Source organism: Emys orbicularis, chromosome 17 (assembly GCF_028017835.1).
Source record: "Emys orbicularis isolate rEmyOrb1 chromosome 17, rEmyOrb1.hap1, whole genome shotgun sequence".
NCBI classification, from domain to species: Eukaryota; Metazoa; Chordata; order Testudines; family Emydidae; genus Emys; species Emys orbicularis.
Genome location: NC_088699.1, coordinates 4,774,381 through 4,789,032, shown reverse-complemented (window position 1 = coordinate 4,789,032; position 14,652 = coordinate 4,774,381). Strand labels below are relative to the sequence as shown.

General features: G+C 52.1%; 1 protein-coding gene across 1 annotated transcript in view; it reads right to left on the bottom strand.

Moving 5' to 3' along the window:
• Positions 1-216: 216 nt before the first annotated feature.
• The window catches only part of NXN (nucleoredoxin), a 98,654-nt gene continuing 84,218 nt past the window's right edge, over positions 217-14,652 (bottom strand). The window contains exons 7-8 of the mRNA XM_065418459.1: positions 11,256-11,380; positions 217-399 (exon numbers count right to left, since the gene is read on the bottom strand). Coding sequence (XP_065274531.1) covers positions 217-399; positions 11,256-11,380 — 308 coding nt within the window. The remainder of the gene's footprint in view (positions 400-11,255; positions 11,381-14,652) is intronic.

Below are 14,652 nucleotides of genomic sequence, written 5' to 3'. Positions count from 1 at the left end.
ATATATCACCATGAAGCACAAGCAAAGTCTCCAAATGCCAGCGACTCCCTGCTGAAAGTGCATCTCCAGGAGTCTGCTTAGGAGGAGGATTCATTGCGTAAAACAAGGCACCACAGGAAGGCTGGGTACTGGGTCTTGCGAGAGAACACGCTGAGCACTCTGCTAGCGGAGGAAGAGACCTAGTTTTAAATAACGTCTGTCGGTGCTGAAAGCCCCTCAGATGGGTTCAGGTTTTAGCTTGTCCGCTAGAAAGTCGCTCACAAAGGCTTCCACAATCTCAGGAGTGATTTCCTCGACGTCCATCACGTACTTGGCTCTGGCCGACATGTCCAGGATGGTGAGCAGGGGCGCCGCTTCGGGCAGGTTGGTGTAATCCCGCAGGGAGTCAGTCATGTCATCCTGAAAGCCAGCAAGAAAGAGCCCATAAACAAAGAGAATGAAGCCCAAGGGATGGAGAATTGGCTGGTGTGACACAGCATCCAGGCTGCGCATTTCATGAAGAACTCTGGCCCTGCACAATACGCTTGACTCAGTGACCAAGCCAAAGGGAACAGCACCCCACCCCAATCAAAGCACCAAGCCAACCCCACAGGGCTTGAAACAGTTCATGCTTTAAACAAGCAAACACAATTTATCCAGACCTGGGATCGAATCGCATGGCTCTCCCACCCTGAGCACAACGGCCTGAGATTCGGAGGGGGTGGGGGGAGAATGGATATCAAAATCCAAACCAGGATCACAATTCTCTGGCTTCAGCCCTGCTCATCCTTACTAACAAGCAGCTGTTATTACAATGTATTGGTGTACGGTTTAGCTGTAGTAACAGCTAAACTCTGAGGTAGTCAAACTGAACAGTGACTATCTGTTCAGCCTTAGGACTTGGCCAGTCTTCTGCATCACACATACGGCTGTGGGAGATGCAGACTCATGGGCAACGCTGGGATGCTCACTCTTCAACTTGACAGCCCTTGGACTGCCACATAATTAGTGATCTCAGGCATCAGGGAGAGGAGTATGGTCTAATGCAGTGGTTCTCAACTTGGGGTCCACCAGTATAATCAAGGGTGTCTGCGAATGTGCCAACACCTACATAATAATGACACACCATGTTCTGACATTACAAGTCAATAGCAACTTGGCGCATACATTACCTTGAACGCTGTAGTTTATCATTTAAAGCACCTTCAGTATGTGAAAATGGATTCTCTGCCCTCACCAGTATGAAAAACCAAACACTGTTCAAGAATGAATGCTCAAGATGACCTTTGCACTTGCCTAACTGAAATTACCCCTCAACTGGACAAGCTGTGGGCTGCCAAACAAGGCCAAGGATCACATTAGTATCAGGTAAGCTGTCAATATTTTGATTTGCTATGTTTTGTTGTTGATCTGTTCAAATAATAATAATTTCTCGACAGTAATATTTGTGATAACTATTAAAGTAACGTAAGAGAAACAAATTATGAGCAACAAAATAATGAGGGAGGAGTTGGGGGTCTGCAGGTTTACCTATTTAAGTTTAGGGGTCCCTACGTAAAAAAAGACTGAGAACCACTGGTCTGAATGGTTACAGCACAGGCCTGGGAGTCAGGTTTTCCCCCACTCCCCTGGACGGAGAAGGCAGAGACCCAACTCAGATTCCTAGGGCCAGAACTCATCAACAGTGTTAAGATCATGCCTGGTAAATAAGAAAAGTTTGGAACCAGAAATCAGTGAACCAAAATTGGTGGACAAAATGATGGGCTATTGGACCCACCACTCTCTTTGTGGGTTAAAGAAAGAGACTTTGGTGAGAAAAACTGGCTACTGGAGCAAGCTTCACCATCATGGCGGCCACCCCAACAATCTCCTGAGATCCCCGGGGTTCATCATCATGATCCGGAGAAATGTCCTGACCCGGCCAGAGAGAGCAACCCAGATAACATCACCACTTCCACCAGCTCCAGCTGAATCCCAACCACCACCTGGGGAGGACCAGGATCAGACTTTAACAGCAACATCAGCTCCCGGCCATCTCAACACATTTCTCCCCCCCGCCAAGGACAGTCATTATCATCTTTGTTACCGTCAGAGGGACGGTCCAATGGGGGGGCAGCCTTCTAACAGCGCTCTCCAGCTAAAGGGAAAGGAAGAAGGGATGTGGTTCAAATGAAAGCCTTTCCCAGCACTTTACACGGCAAATGCTTTACCTGTTTTGCCGCCTTTGCTCTATCTTCGATACAAGGTTAACAGGATTGTTAATGGTGTGTTTGCCTCTGAGTTGGCGGAGGTTTCTGTATGCCAGCCCCAAACCTTGCTGAATGCTGGACAGTGACTGGGTTATGTTAACACCTTTAGTCCATACGTTCCATCTAACTTAACACAACCCCCCTTACCACTTGGCTAGGTTTGAAACTCTCCAGCAGGTTTCCCTATAAATGCAGGAAAAGCCATGCAGCAGACCAGCGCATCCCCCCAAGACTGCCAGGCTTGCTCAACTCCCCTCCCCTCCCCCACTCCTGGGATCATGGAGTGTAGCTGACGAGCAGGGAGCAGTGCCCTATCCTGGCTGCTGCTCGCTGCCTGCCATTAGCTGCACTGCTGCAAGCTCCCGCTGTTCCCATATGACAGGCTGGCCACTGCCTTCTGAGGACAGCGCTGCCAGGCATTCATCTTCACCTGGCTGGTTCATCAGCCCACTCTGCCCTTCAACTCCCGCAGAGCACCCGAGCGTCCCGTCCCGGAGGGAGGCAGTTACTGGTACCGAAAGGAGCTCAGAGAAGAGCAGGAATAACAATCATGGAGGAGGGAAGATGAAAAGACCCAACTATGTGCAGCGTGGCTATGTAATGCCTGAGGGGTGGAGGGAATACAATAACCACCTACATGTGTTTGGCATGTCTAAGCCCCAAGGCGGGAGAGACGCTGATTGTCTAGGGCAGTTCTAGGGAGAAGGGGATAGCTAGGAGCAGAGGCGGGAAAGAAGGAAAGGTCAGAACTGTACAGCTGAAGAATAGGCCCCTCGAGGGAAGGGGTGGAAGCACTGGGTGATTTAAAACTGGACAAGTCCTGGAAAAGATCCTGCAGGAGACAGATTAGTGGTGGTGGAGAAATGGACGAACATGAAAACCTGACAAGTCTTTTCTATCCTGAGCCTTGGATCCTCTGATCTATTTTCCTGAGATACAGGGAAAGCCAGAACAAAGGGAACAGCTCTCTCTGCAGGCAAGTTCCCTTCAAACACACCTCCCTGGAAAGGCCTTTTGCTAAATGCGCTCTGTTGAAATTCGTAGCAGCAAGCCCTTGATTCGGACAAACAGCCAGGTGTCTCCCCCAGTCACCTGCACTTGATCAACGTGTTTGAAGATAAAGGTGAAGAGCCTCTCCTACTGGGCCCTGGTTTCTCAAGTCAAAACTGCAGAACACAGAAAAAGCTCAGACACGCTTCTCTCCTCCAAAGCAGTCCTTATCTGAGCCAAGGAAACGCAGATCCCTAGAGAGCAAGCAGATGGAAGGAGCTCCTTTATCCCAGCATTGTGCCTCTCCCCCCATCAGGTCAGGCTGGACACTCCCCTCCTCACGCAAACACCTCCATGCTGCTGTCCATCCACCTGGAACACCCTCTAAGAGACCCCTGGGCAAGCATCAGCCTGGCCTCATTCAGATCCCTCTAAACCCACTTCCACCATGCAGCCTGTTAGTAGGGAACTTACTGAACTACTGACTATGGGGCCCTGGTCGCTAAGTAGACATGACCTAGGTATCATTTGGGCTTATTTACCTCATGTCATCCAACCCCAATCTGTCCTGTCTCATCTGTATTCCCATCAGTCATCTTGTTCCCTCTCTTCTCTGAGGGGACGCTCACCAATATTAAGACTAACTCGGGGGCTCTGTAGCCCTGTTCACTACTGTATGAGCCAGAGGGCTGGGAAACCTACTCCCAGTGCCCCACACCTGTAGCGACACAGCGTGCTGCTGTGCGAACACTGCAACGTGCGCTGGCAAAATGGATTTTCGCCCATCCTTATATTGGACAATTTCTGTGTGTAGGTGGGCCCGATGATGCAAACAGTGGAACTGACTGCTCCGCCATCATCTGTAATACAGAGGTGCAGCCCAGAGAGACTACAAATCCCATCATGCAGTGCTTAATGAGGTGCTGCGCTGGCTGCTCAGATGAAGATGGAGCAGCTCCTCTAATGACAGTGGCCAGCGTTTACCCCGGGCTGCGCTACAGCAGTTAGCCAAGAGGCGCTAAGCATGAGATGAGCCCATTTCTATGCCCAAACAGTAGCCCCCCAAGTCCTGGACTGAGCCGCCTCGGTTCCAGCATTCCTAGTGACCAACAAATGGAGACTCACTCCGGCAGTGATTTCACGCCATGGGGTGGCCTGATGGAATGAGGATGGCTGAGTCAGAACACCCCGTACTCCTGTAGGCTTTGCACCACCCTTAACGGAGACAGCTGTAATGGGCAGGGGTGGGAATGACCTCCTTGGGGCCAACTGCCCCTGAGCATAAAGCCCAAAGAAAGAAAAGCAGGAGATGCAGGAAAGTTTCATCTGAGCCCTGCAGCCACTACCAGCTCTGAGTAGTAGGTGGGCTTTGTTTGCACTCCTCTGCCCAGAACTGTCTGTCACAAGACAAGGAGAGCAACTAAGAAAGCTCCAAGAGCAAGTCAGTGCCACCCAGGCTACCGAGATAAAAGCAAGGAGCAAGAGGTAAAGGCCCCCTTCCCCGAGGACGCCAGGATGCTCTCGCCTAGCGTGTCCTGAGAATGGCGTGCCTGCCCCATGCTACAGGATACATCTCAGAAATCCAATCTCAGCACAAAGCCATTGTTTCTTTAGCTGCTTCAAATGTGCCCAGTCAGCTGTAGGCTACACACCAGCCTCTCGGAGACCCATGAGGGCTGGAGGGATTTGCTGTTCACTTCTCAATGCTCTGCTTAACCCACCCACCCTGCCCCAGCCAGGACATAAATAGACACTCCCTTCCACCGGCCCCCTTCCCCCTCCCAGCCACCACCATGCACACGCATGAGAGAACAAGAGAGATGTTAGAACAGTCATGCACGTACTCGCACGACATACTTCAGCCTTTGCCAGCTAACGCTGTTCCCTCCCTCCCTCCTGTGCACAGTGCCTCCACTGCCCACTCCGACTGCAACTGATTGCAAGCCTGGGACTTGGGTGGACCAAGCTCCATGGAGGGCCAGGGCAACCTGCATGTCAAGTGGGAGGGAGGCAGTGGGCACTGGGTGGAATAGCCCAAGTCCGTCTAGCAAACTGGTACAAAGTTAGTCACCTTGATCAATCGGTCCATCAGCCCTCACAGAGAGAGCGCAGATCACAACACATCATTTGTGTTGTTCCAGCCAGTCCTTCAGCCACCTGCTGGCCAGGCTGTCAGTGGCACCGGACACTTGATCAGCACCGCAGCCCAGAATCCCTGAGTGATCCGCCAGCCTCAGCCTCCCACACAACGCACAGTCAACCTGTGGAACTCCTTGCCATAGGATGTTGTGAAGGCCAAGACTATAAGAGGGTTCAAAAAAGAACTAGATAAATTCATGGCCAGGATGGGCAGGGATGGTGTCCCTAGCCTCTGTTTGCCACAAGCTGGGGATGGGTGACAAGGAATGGATCACTTGATGATTCCCTGTTCTGTTCGTTCCCCCTGGCACTGGCCACTGTCAGAAGACAGGATACTGGGCTAGATGGACCTTTGGTCTGACCCAGTATGGCCGTTCTTATGGGATTAAAGTTGCGCACCACCGCACCTGACTAGTATTAGTACAAACGGTAATTTTCCTAATGGCCCTCCTCTTTGCGTAACCTAGTGGTTACAGCACAGGACAAGAAGCTAGGGGGTTCCAGGTTCTATTCACCATTCTGCCACTGGGTCACTATGTGGCCTTGGACAAGTCACCTGACTGCTCCGTGCCTCAGTTTCCTCCTCTGTAAAACAGGGTAGTACTAGAATGAGCTGGCCATTGTGTGTACATGACTCTGCTGGATGGGATCAGAACAGATCAATTGTGTGACACAGGCTCTGTGCTGATTGCTGCTAATGGAGATTCTCCTTTAACTCAAATGGTAAGGGCCTGTGCTTTTGGAGCAGGGGAATCTGAGTTCTCTCCCAGCTCTGGGTATGAAGATCTAAGTAGTTGTGGTAGATCGCGTAGTACCAACCATCATACTGGTTTCAGTACCAATATCGCTGTGGTTTGTGAAATGCTTTGTGATCATCAGACACAAGGTGCCAGAGAAGAGCAAAGCACGAATGGAAGGGTGTGAAATGTCAGAGGCGCAGAGCCAAGGAACAGACGTGACATCGGAGCTCGCGGAAGGTACGCGAGCACACAACCAATTAAAGAATGACAATTCAACAACATATTTTGGAGAGAATCCTGGAACAATAGAGCCTCGTCCAAGATGTCCCCAGACACACGTGGAGGCTGTAATGAATCCAACCAGAGCGCTGCTTGGTGGGGGCGTGTGCAGCAGGGGTTGCATTAATTTTGGTCAATGCGTGCAGGGAAATCAGCTCTGGGGAAAGGGTAAAAACCAATTTGTCACTGCCAGAGCTGCGGAATTACAAAGCCAGGGCTGGAGTGATTCATTTCTCGCTCCTGGCTCCAAGCACCATAGTAGGATGCTTTTTTCTGCGCTCCAGTTAACGTGGCCAAACCTAGAATGTGCAGCATCTGAAATTGGGCCTTTTTCCAGTGTCATTTTTTCAACAGTGGTAATAAAATTTTTTTTAGTCAGCTGGGTAGCACTGTAGCACTTAGCTGCGACCAGCCACGGAAGGTAATTTATAATGCCGGGGGTTTCGAGAGCAGCCAGTTCGATGGTGGATGTGGCAGGGGAGGAATGACTGACCAGTCTCTGCGGCTTTGTTTCTGTGAAACTGCTGAGGGCCTTAGCACTGCATTTTCCCAGACGTTTCCAACCTGCGCTTCTTCCGACCTGGAACCGGCTGATGGGCCTGAAGATGAAGACGGCTCGTGAGTCACAAGAGCCAGCCCAGACGCAAGGCGGCAGGAGTTCCCACCCTTTATTTGACTGTCGCAAAACCACTGCAACCTTCAATAAATGCAAATGGGCCTCGGAGGCGCCGGGAGAGAAGTGGGCAGCGCCCGCGCAGGCCGCATTGTGAGCTGCAGAGCCAGGGCTGAGCAGGGCCACCGGCAATGCAGGGATGGCCATGGAGCCGGCAGTCGGAGCTATTGAGAAGGTGATGAATGGGACTTTCAGGATGCTCCCCCACTCGTAGAGGCTGGGAAGCTGGCAGCAGCATGAATAAGCATCAGTGTTTCAGCTACTGCCAGCGAGCAAGAGGGCTAGGGAAGAAAACGCTCCAGAGGCTCTGGGGGAGGGGCGCGAGCACGGCACCGTTCTAATACACGCCTTTCCAACAAGGAGGTTATTCAGAGAGCCGGGCTGAGCCGGGGAGGGGGTGATGTTAGTGGGGGCGGGGTACGGCGTGTGAGAGAGATGGACGTGTGTGTCACGAAGAGCAGCGCATGCCCCTGGAGTGGGGGAGGGAGCCGCAGGGGTGGGACAGTAGGCTCCCCTCTTTGCGCAGTGCAGCTCAGGAGAGAACTGACTTGCTCCAGGCCCCATGCGGCCCTGAGGGGAGCACTAAGGGCTGGGCGTGCGCACGGGGACCGGGCACACGCACGTATGTTACACAGCCATGGGAGGCTTTGCACCTGCCCCATGCTCGGCGATTCCCTGGGACAGCCGCCTGCTTTGGGTGCCTGGAAGGGAGACACAGACCCTTCCTCCTGGGCCCCGCCAGGGGAGTTAAAGGGCACCATGGATTTTCCAATCCTTGTTTAAAACATGTTTGTAATTTTCAAGCCTACAGTGACAGCATGACCGGCACAGGCTAGGAAAGGGTTGAAAAGCTCTGTTCACACTGAGCTTCTTCCACTGGGCTTCTAGGCTTTCTACAAACCCCCATCCTCTCAGCCCCCAGCCAGCTAGGGAAACGCTGTCTCCACTGGACACACCAGGAAACAGGTGTGGAGCGTGAAAGGTCCCACAGCAAGGTCAAATGCTGCGCTCAGCCACCCTTGTGCCAGCCAGTGAAATTGCTGGGGTTGTGCTGACTCAAACTTAGGCCTAGGCATTCCCAGCACTCAGCCCTATGCTTGTTGCTGTTTCACTGACCACATGCACCTGCGCCGCCCCCAGCAGCTTGCAGAGAAGTTACGCACGAGTTCCCCACTCCTCTTGTTCACCCACTGCATGCCAAATCACTTCCACCTGGCCTGCAACGTGCCCTGCTAGTCACGTCACTGAATCTGGCTCAGCGATCCCCACAGGAGCTGCATCCTCTCACACCCACACTGGAGTCAGCCCCTGGTGCCCGTGTCAGACGCAAAAGCCCCTTTCCTACACTGGCCCTAGGAAGTGGTGGCACTGCAGCAATTGCTTTGGTCAGCTGCCAGCTCCCCAGGGAATAAGATTTAAGTGTTGATCCCGACCTCCCCTCGGTGCTGCTGGGGTGTAGCAAGAAAACAGGGCCTTAAAGGAGTACCTCTGCGCGCCGCACCATGCCAGGGTATTGCTAAATGGGGTCGGACACACCTAGCATCCAGCAAGGACTGAAAGAAAAGGCTGGTTTGCATTTGTTCATCTCTTTGCCTGCCCTGCCAAGTTTCCTGTCTGTGCAATAAATACTGAGGGGCTTAGTATTAGAAACAGCAACCAGCAAACCTCCAAGAGTTCGGAAGTTCCGTCCAGCAGCCAAAAATGCAGCTGCATGTCTCGTGCGCAGACTCTCCTAGGAGTTGTGGGGCGTCCTGTCTCTGCTGCTGTATTTTGGCATTTCCACTTCTAGACGTGCCCACAAAGGTGCAAGGAAGTGGGATCAGGGAAAGGATCCTAGTTCTCCCCAGCCTTCCTGGGTCCCTGTCAGTCTCTGGGGAAGGTTCAGGTCAGTTCTTTTTAGATCCAAGCCAGCTGGCCAGTTTCTAATATTCACGAGGTGACCCGGAGACTTCCAACGCATTCTCCTTCAGTGCCAGCCCTGGCAGAGGGACTACGCAGAGCCCAGGAGTCATCCAGCTCAGAGCCAAGGCCCCACCTCAGGACCCGACAGAAAGCTGGAGACCCACTAATCTCCTGGAGTCCCCAATTGCCTATGTTCATTTTCAGGACCATGACAGAACATCCGAGGCAGCCTGCTCAGCCCGTGGAGCAGGGCCAGGAAGAGGGAGGGTCTTTGCATTGCCCTGCAGAAACCTCTCTGGCCAGCTGAGGAAGGAATCACATTTGAGCAACCTCAGCCAGAGGACTGCTGGTCACCTACCATGCAGAGCTGTGGAGAGGGTGTAAAGGGAAACCTGGTGTAGCCCTGGAGTCGCCGAGATGTGATCGAAGGACCTCTTGCACCCAGCGAGGGGGGAAGCACCCTGCCCACTGCCAGCGAGGCTGTCGCAGCATGTGATGGAGCACACAGCAGGCTGCCAGTACATGCGGTACTCAGCCAGCCAGAGGCACCATCTGCAAAGCCTCTGAACAGCAGGGACACCTCTGGACAGGACACCCGCTTGTCCCTGCGGCTCCGGGCGCGCTGCAGAGTCAGGGAGGAGCGCTTCCCTCCAGGACACCAGGAACACGCTCACTGCTCCTTCTCTAGACAGAAGCTGGACTGCAGAGACACATCCATCACGGGGCTGTCAGCTCCACTTGGGAGCTCTCGATAAATCTCACGCAGGAATGCCTCCAATTAGAGGCCACTAGAGCACACTTCGTTACAGGGCCGCATTCAACAGAAGTGGGCCAGTTTGGCTCCATGCTCCAAAGGGATGTGCTGAGCAATGCATTTCACACACACCCCCGCCCACCCTAGGCCTGACCAGCCCGCCCTGTACGTTTTCTGAGTGGCTGCGGGGGGTGCAAATAGAGAGCACAATTAACGAGTGCCACTCAGCTTCTTCTCCCAGTTAAAGCATCATCTCCCCTCAGGGCACTGAGTCCCCAGAGCAGCGCAGTCTGGGCGGGTGAAGCAGGGCTATGGACAACATGACATCACTCTCGGATTCAAACACACTCTCTCCATTAGTCCAGTCATTGAGATGCTGGCTCTGAATTCTTAGCCTCTGAACCCTCAGTACCAGCGGAGCTGTCTCTACCCCTTGCAGTGGGTGGCAACCTCTACTCCCCCGGCCCCCCTCCACACCCCACAGACAGAGGGAGAGTGCACGCTGATTGCATCAAGTCCTCATCCAGCGAGGGCAAAGGCAGTAGTGGCCCCTATGAATCAGAAATGGAGAGCTAGGCCACTCTGCTGAAAAGCACGGTAAGACTGTTCCCCACCGCCTGTTTGCTAGAGCTCTGTCCCGTCTATCGATGTCTCCAGGGAAGGGTCTCTCTCTGCTTGGGAGGTTACTCCACAGTCTCATGCGGCTTGAAAGTCAGGAACGGACAAGTCACACCAGAGTCTCGCATTGAGTGTCTCCAATCAGTTAAATAACATCTGAGAATCTAGAAAACCCTTTGGTTCTATCCTCAAAACTCTGCCCTGGCCCCCAGGCTGTCATCTGAATACAGGCAACCTGTTCATGAAGTCAGCCCCAAGCCATGTTATGTTACCACAGGCCTCATTTGATAGGAAAGTCAAAGAGAAAACTGGCACAAGAGGAGTTTTAAAGCCAACAACCCCTGCGGTGCGGCGATCCTGCCAATCCCACTTCCCCATTCGTCTTAAGGGCAAAGCATTTAAAGAATGCTAGGAGTGGCACGCTCCCTTTGGCTGCTTGGAAACTTCTGGGGTTAGTTTGAGTTTTATCAAATAGAGGCCTGAAGCTGGGGAGTTTGTGTTCCCAAAATGCTATTTTGATTGGTTTGTTAAAAACCAGTATCTAGTGGTTAGAGCCGGGGTGCTGGGAGTCAGGATTCCTGGGTTCTGTACCAGGCTCACTCTGTGCCCGTTTACTCCCCTGTACACTGGGGACAAGTACTACATTCATGTATTCATTCGTGACTGTAAAGTGCCAGGAGATCCTTGGGGGCAGGTGCTCCGGGGTGGGTGGGAGGTCAGCTCACTCTTCACAAGACGTGCAGGAAGTCCCCCAAATTACTTTCCAAAGAGAAGCAGATGCTTGTGTAGCTGATAAAAATCCTGGTCCTGCAGCCCTGCCCCACACAGAATTCCCGGCCTCAATGGGAATTACAGGTCTAAGAGCCGCAGAATCGGGCCCTTAATGTAAAAAGCAGAAGAAATAAAGCCAAGGAAGTTCCTCTCCCTCTTACCTCTCCTGCCACAAAGAACAGCAGCGGCGCCTCCTCGTCTTTGGCTTTGTACTTGGCAATGATTTTTTCTGCTATCGGCTGAATCAGTTGTTTAGCTGCCTCCGACTCCCCGTCATCCTCCGAATCTGCAGGGCATGGGCAGCGGGAGAGAAAAAGGCAACACAAGAGGGAGGTTACAATCAAACGGATCCAAAGACCCTGTGTTACGGGAGGCTTTATTCCATGGAGAAAACAGGAGCCAGAACACGTGGCAGCAACTTCAAAGCCAGTGTGGCCTTGTAGCAATTAGGGAGCAGCTGAAACGTACTTTCATGAGCCTGGGAAATAAATCCTACCGGCGGAGCAGCTCCTGCTCCCAAAACATTGCAGCATTTGCTCCCCTGAAGCGCAGGGCCAAACACACACCGAGAAGCTAGTCAGCCATTTGGAGACCAGAGAGCACGCTGATCTGACACTGCCTGTCCCCCCTCCGCCCGTCTGTCCACCTTGGGATGACTGCTCAGGAGGAGTCTCTACAGCAGCAGCCCTATGGAACGAGCTGGGACTTGGCAGAGGTGCAGTGGAAAGGGATGAGAACATCAAGCCAACGCCAGCCACGATTGAAGTACCAATGCTTGGTTGGAAGGAAGAGACATAACCTGTCCTTGAGCAGCAGCTCGATGAAAAGAGCTCAATGCGGGGCAGCTTTCAGCATCAAAACAAAGGAAAAAACAGCCCCGCCGTGAACTCCCCCGGACATGCCTCTTGGTAACTGGGCCACCACCGAGCTCTCAGCGGTGCAGACTGCCCCGCTGCCAGCACGAGACCGACTCTCCAGCTGCTGGAGGTGACGCTGAGAGAATACCCACCCCACCACAGCAGGGAGCTCTGTCTGCCCTTGGACAGAGACATGGCCCACCAGACACAGCTTCTCTGCTCCCCCCCGTTCCCTCGCTTGTTTAAACAGCTTCCAGAGCGATCATCTGCAGTGTCTCTGTGTGTGAGAGAGTGATGGGGGTGGACTGTGATTGATTTTCTACACACAAACTCTACTGGCTAAACTCCAACTCAGCTCTCTGTGCTGCGGCCGACCTACCCCATAAACTTGTCATATTCATAACTGACGCTCCGTTGAACCAAATGCTGCAGCCTAGAACCCCTCCCCCAAAGGCCTAGAGATCCCAGCCCTTTCTCCAGAGCCTGAAGCCGCTCAGAGGCTCCTATTATTTACGGGGTATCACCCTCCTCCAGAGTTGAAGCATTGAGCTCTAGGACCATAAAATAAAGCACAGTCGCTGCTATCCAGATGCCCCCAAAGGAGGGATTCTCCGTTTCAAAACACTGGTAAATCTAACTGACTTGGGGACTTTCAAAAGGAGGGCGTCTAGTGACTGGAGCCAGGCGCTGAGGGAACAATGACTCCTGCGTTCTTTTCCTAACGATGCCACTGACTTGCTATGTATCCTTGGTCAAATCTCTTCGCTGTTCTGTGCTTCATTTATCTGTCTGTAATTTCCTGCTTTGCAGGATGGCTGTGACACTTAATGAGTGTTCAGAGAGTGTCTGGAGAGGCTTGGATGGAGAGTGCTAGCACAGTATTCATTAAACAGAGCAGAAACTGCTCCTAAAATGCTGGGTATGTGAAAGGACATGAGATGTCTCTGTAAATGCCACCTCTTCCCTGGACCTGCTAGAGCGACAATTGCATTGTGCGTGGCAACCTCGGTCTAGGCCAGTAGTTCTCAACCCGCAGCCCACCCAGTCAGCACACAGCTGTGGTCCATGTGACATCCATACAGGGAGTGTATATATATTGTGTGGCTGTGGCCCACAGAACACAAGAGAGAGCTGCATATGCGGCCCACAATGGTAAATAGGTTGAGATCCACTGGTCCAGGCAATACCTGGAGACTAAAAAGATTCAGTTAAATTAGAAAAACAACAAAGAGTCCGGTGGCACCTTAAAGACTAACAGATTTATTTGGGCGTAAGCTTTCGTGGGTAAAAAACCACTTCTTCAGTTAAATTAGAAAATTCAGTGGGTTGGATTTAGGATCCCTGTCTGCTCTGAAGCCTGCTAACCAGCCTCAATTTCCACCTAGCACCCTTGCATCCTGTTAGGATAATCAGGGTGTTCGACAGTGATTATGTGCAGTGCCACACAGAGCCGCCTGCCACGTAGGCTGAGCATCCCCATGCACTTCATGGGGAGCCCCCAATCTCCGTCAGGGAGTCTCCTCCCAGCACATTGTTTGCCGACAGATGCTAGAAAAACTTTACTTAGAGCAAGATAAAAATAACTTCCGAGGTGTGTGTCTGTGCAGTGACAGCCTCATTCACACAGAGCCCATCAAGCTATTCCTCCCAGCAAGGAGGCAGGAAAAAGAGCGGGGGTCAGAGGGGTTTTCGCTCTGCGCTCACGTCCATGCTGGGCACCACTGAATAAATAATCAGGGTCAAAAGCAAGGCTGAAAAGGAAAAAAGTGAAGGTACAAAAGCCATATTATTAATGCTATGGAAAAGCGTGCTCTCCATGACAAAGGGCATGGGAAGAGGCAGGGAGCTCCCCCTAATCCCTCTCTGCCCCTGGATACAGCCATCCCACAGCATAACTACAACACTACACTTCATTTAGGGATGGGACAGAAAATATCATAATGCCACTATACAGATCCATGGCACACCCACACCTTGAATACTGTGGGCAGTTCTGGTTGCCCCATCTCCAAAAAGATGTAGTGGAACTAGACAAGTTTCAGAAAAGGGCAACAAAGATGATCAAGGGTGTGGAATGGCTTCCGCACAAGGAAAGACTACAAAGATGATGGCTGTTCAGCTGAGAAAAGGGGGGACGTGACAGAGGTCTATAAAACCATGAATGGCCTGGGAAAAAAGTGAATAGAAGTGTTATTTACCCTTTTCCACAATACAAAAACTAGGGGTCACCTGATGAAATTAATAGGCAGCAGGTTGAATACAAACAAGAGGAAATACTTTTTCACACAGCGCACAAACTTGAGGGGAGGGATAGCTCAGTGGTTCGAGCATTGGCCTGCTAAACCCAGGGTTGTGAGTTCAATCCTTGAGGGGGCCATTTAGGGATCTGGGGCAAAATCAGTACTTGGTCCTGCTAGTGAAGGCAGGGGGCTGGACTCGATGACCTTTCGGGGTCCCTTCCAGTTCTAGGAGATAGGATATCTCCATATATTATTATTTGTGGAACTCATTGCCATGGGATGTTGTGATGGCCACAAGTATAACTGGGTTCACAAATTACTCAGTAAGTTCAGGCAGGATAGGTCCAACACCGGCTATTAGCCAAAATGGTCAGGGATGCAACCCCCTGCTTGGGGCGACCCTAAACCTGAGTGCCAGTAGCTGGAAGGGGAAGACAGAGTGGATCTCTCCAAAAATGTCC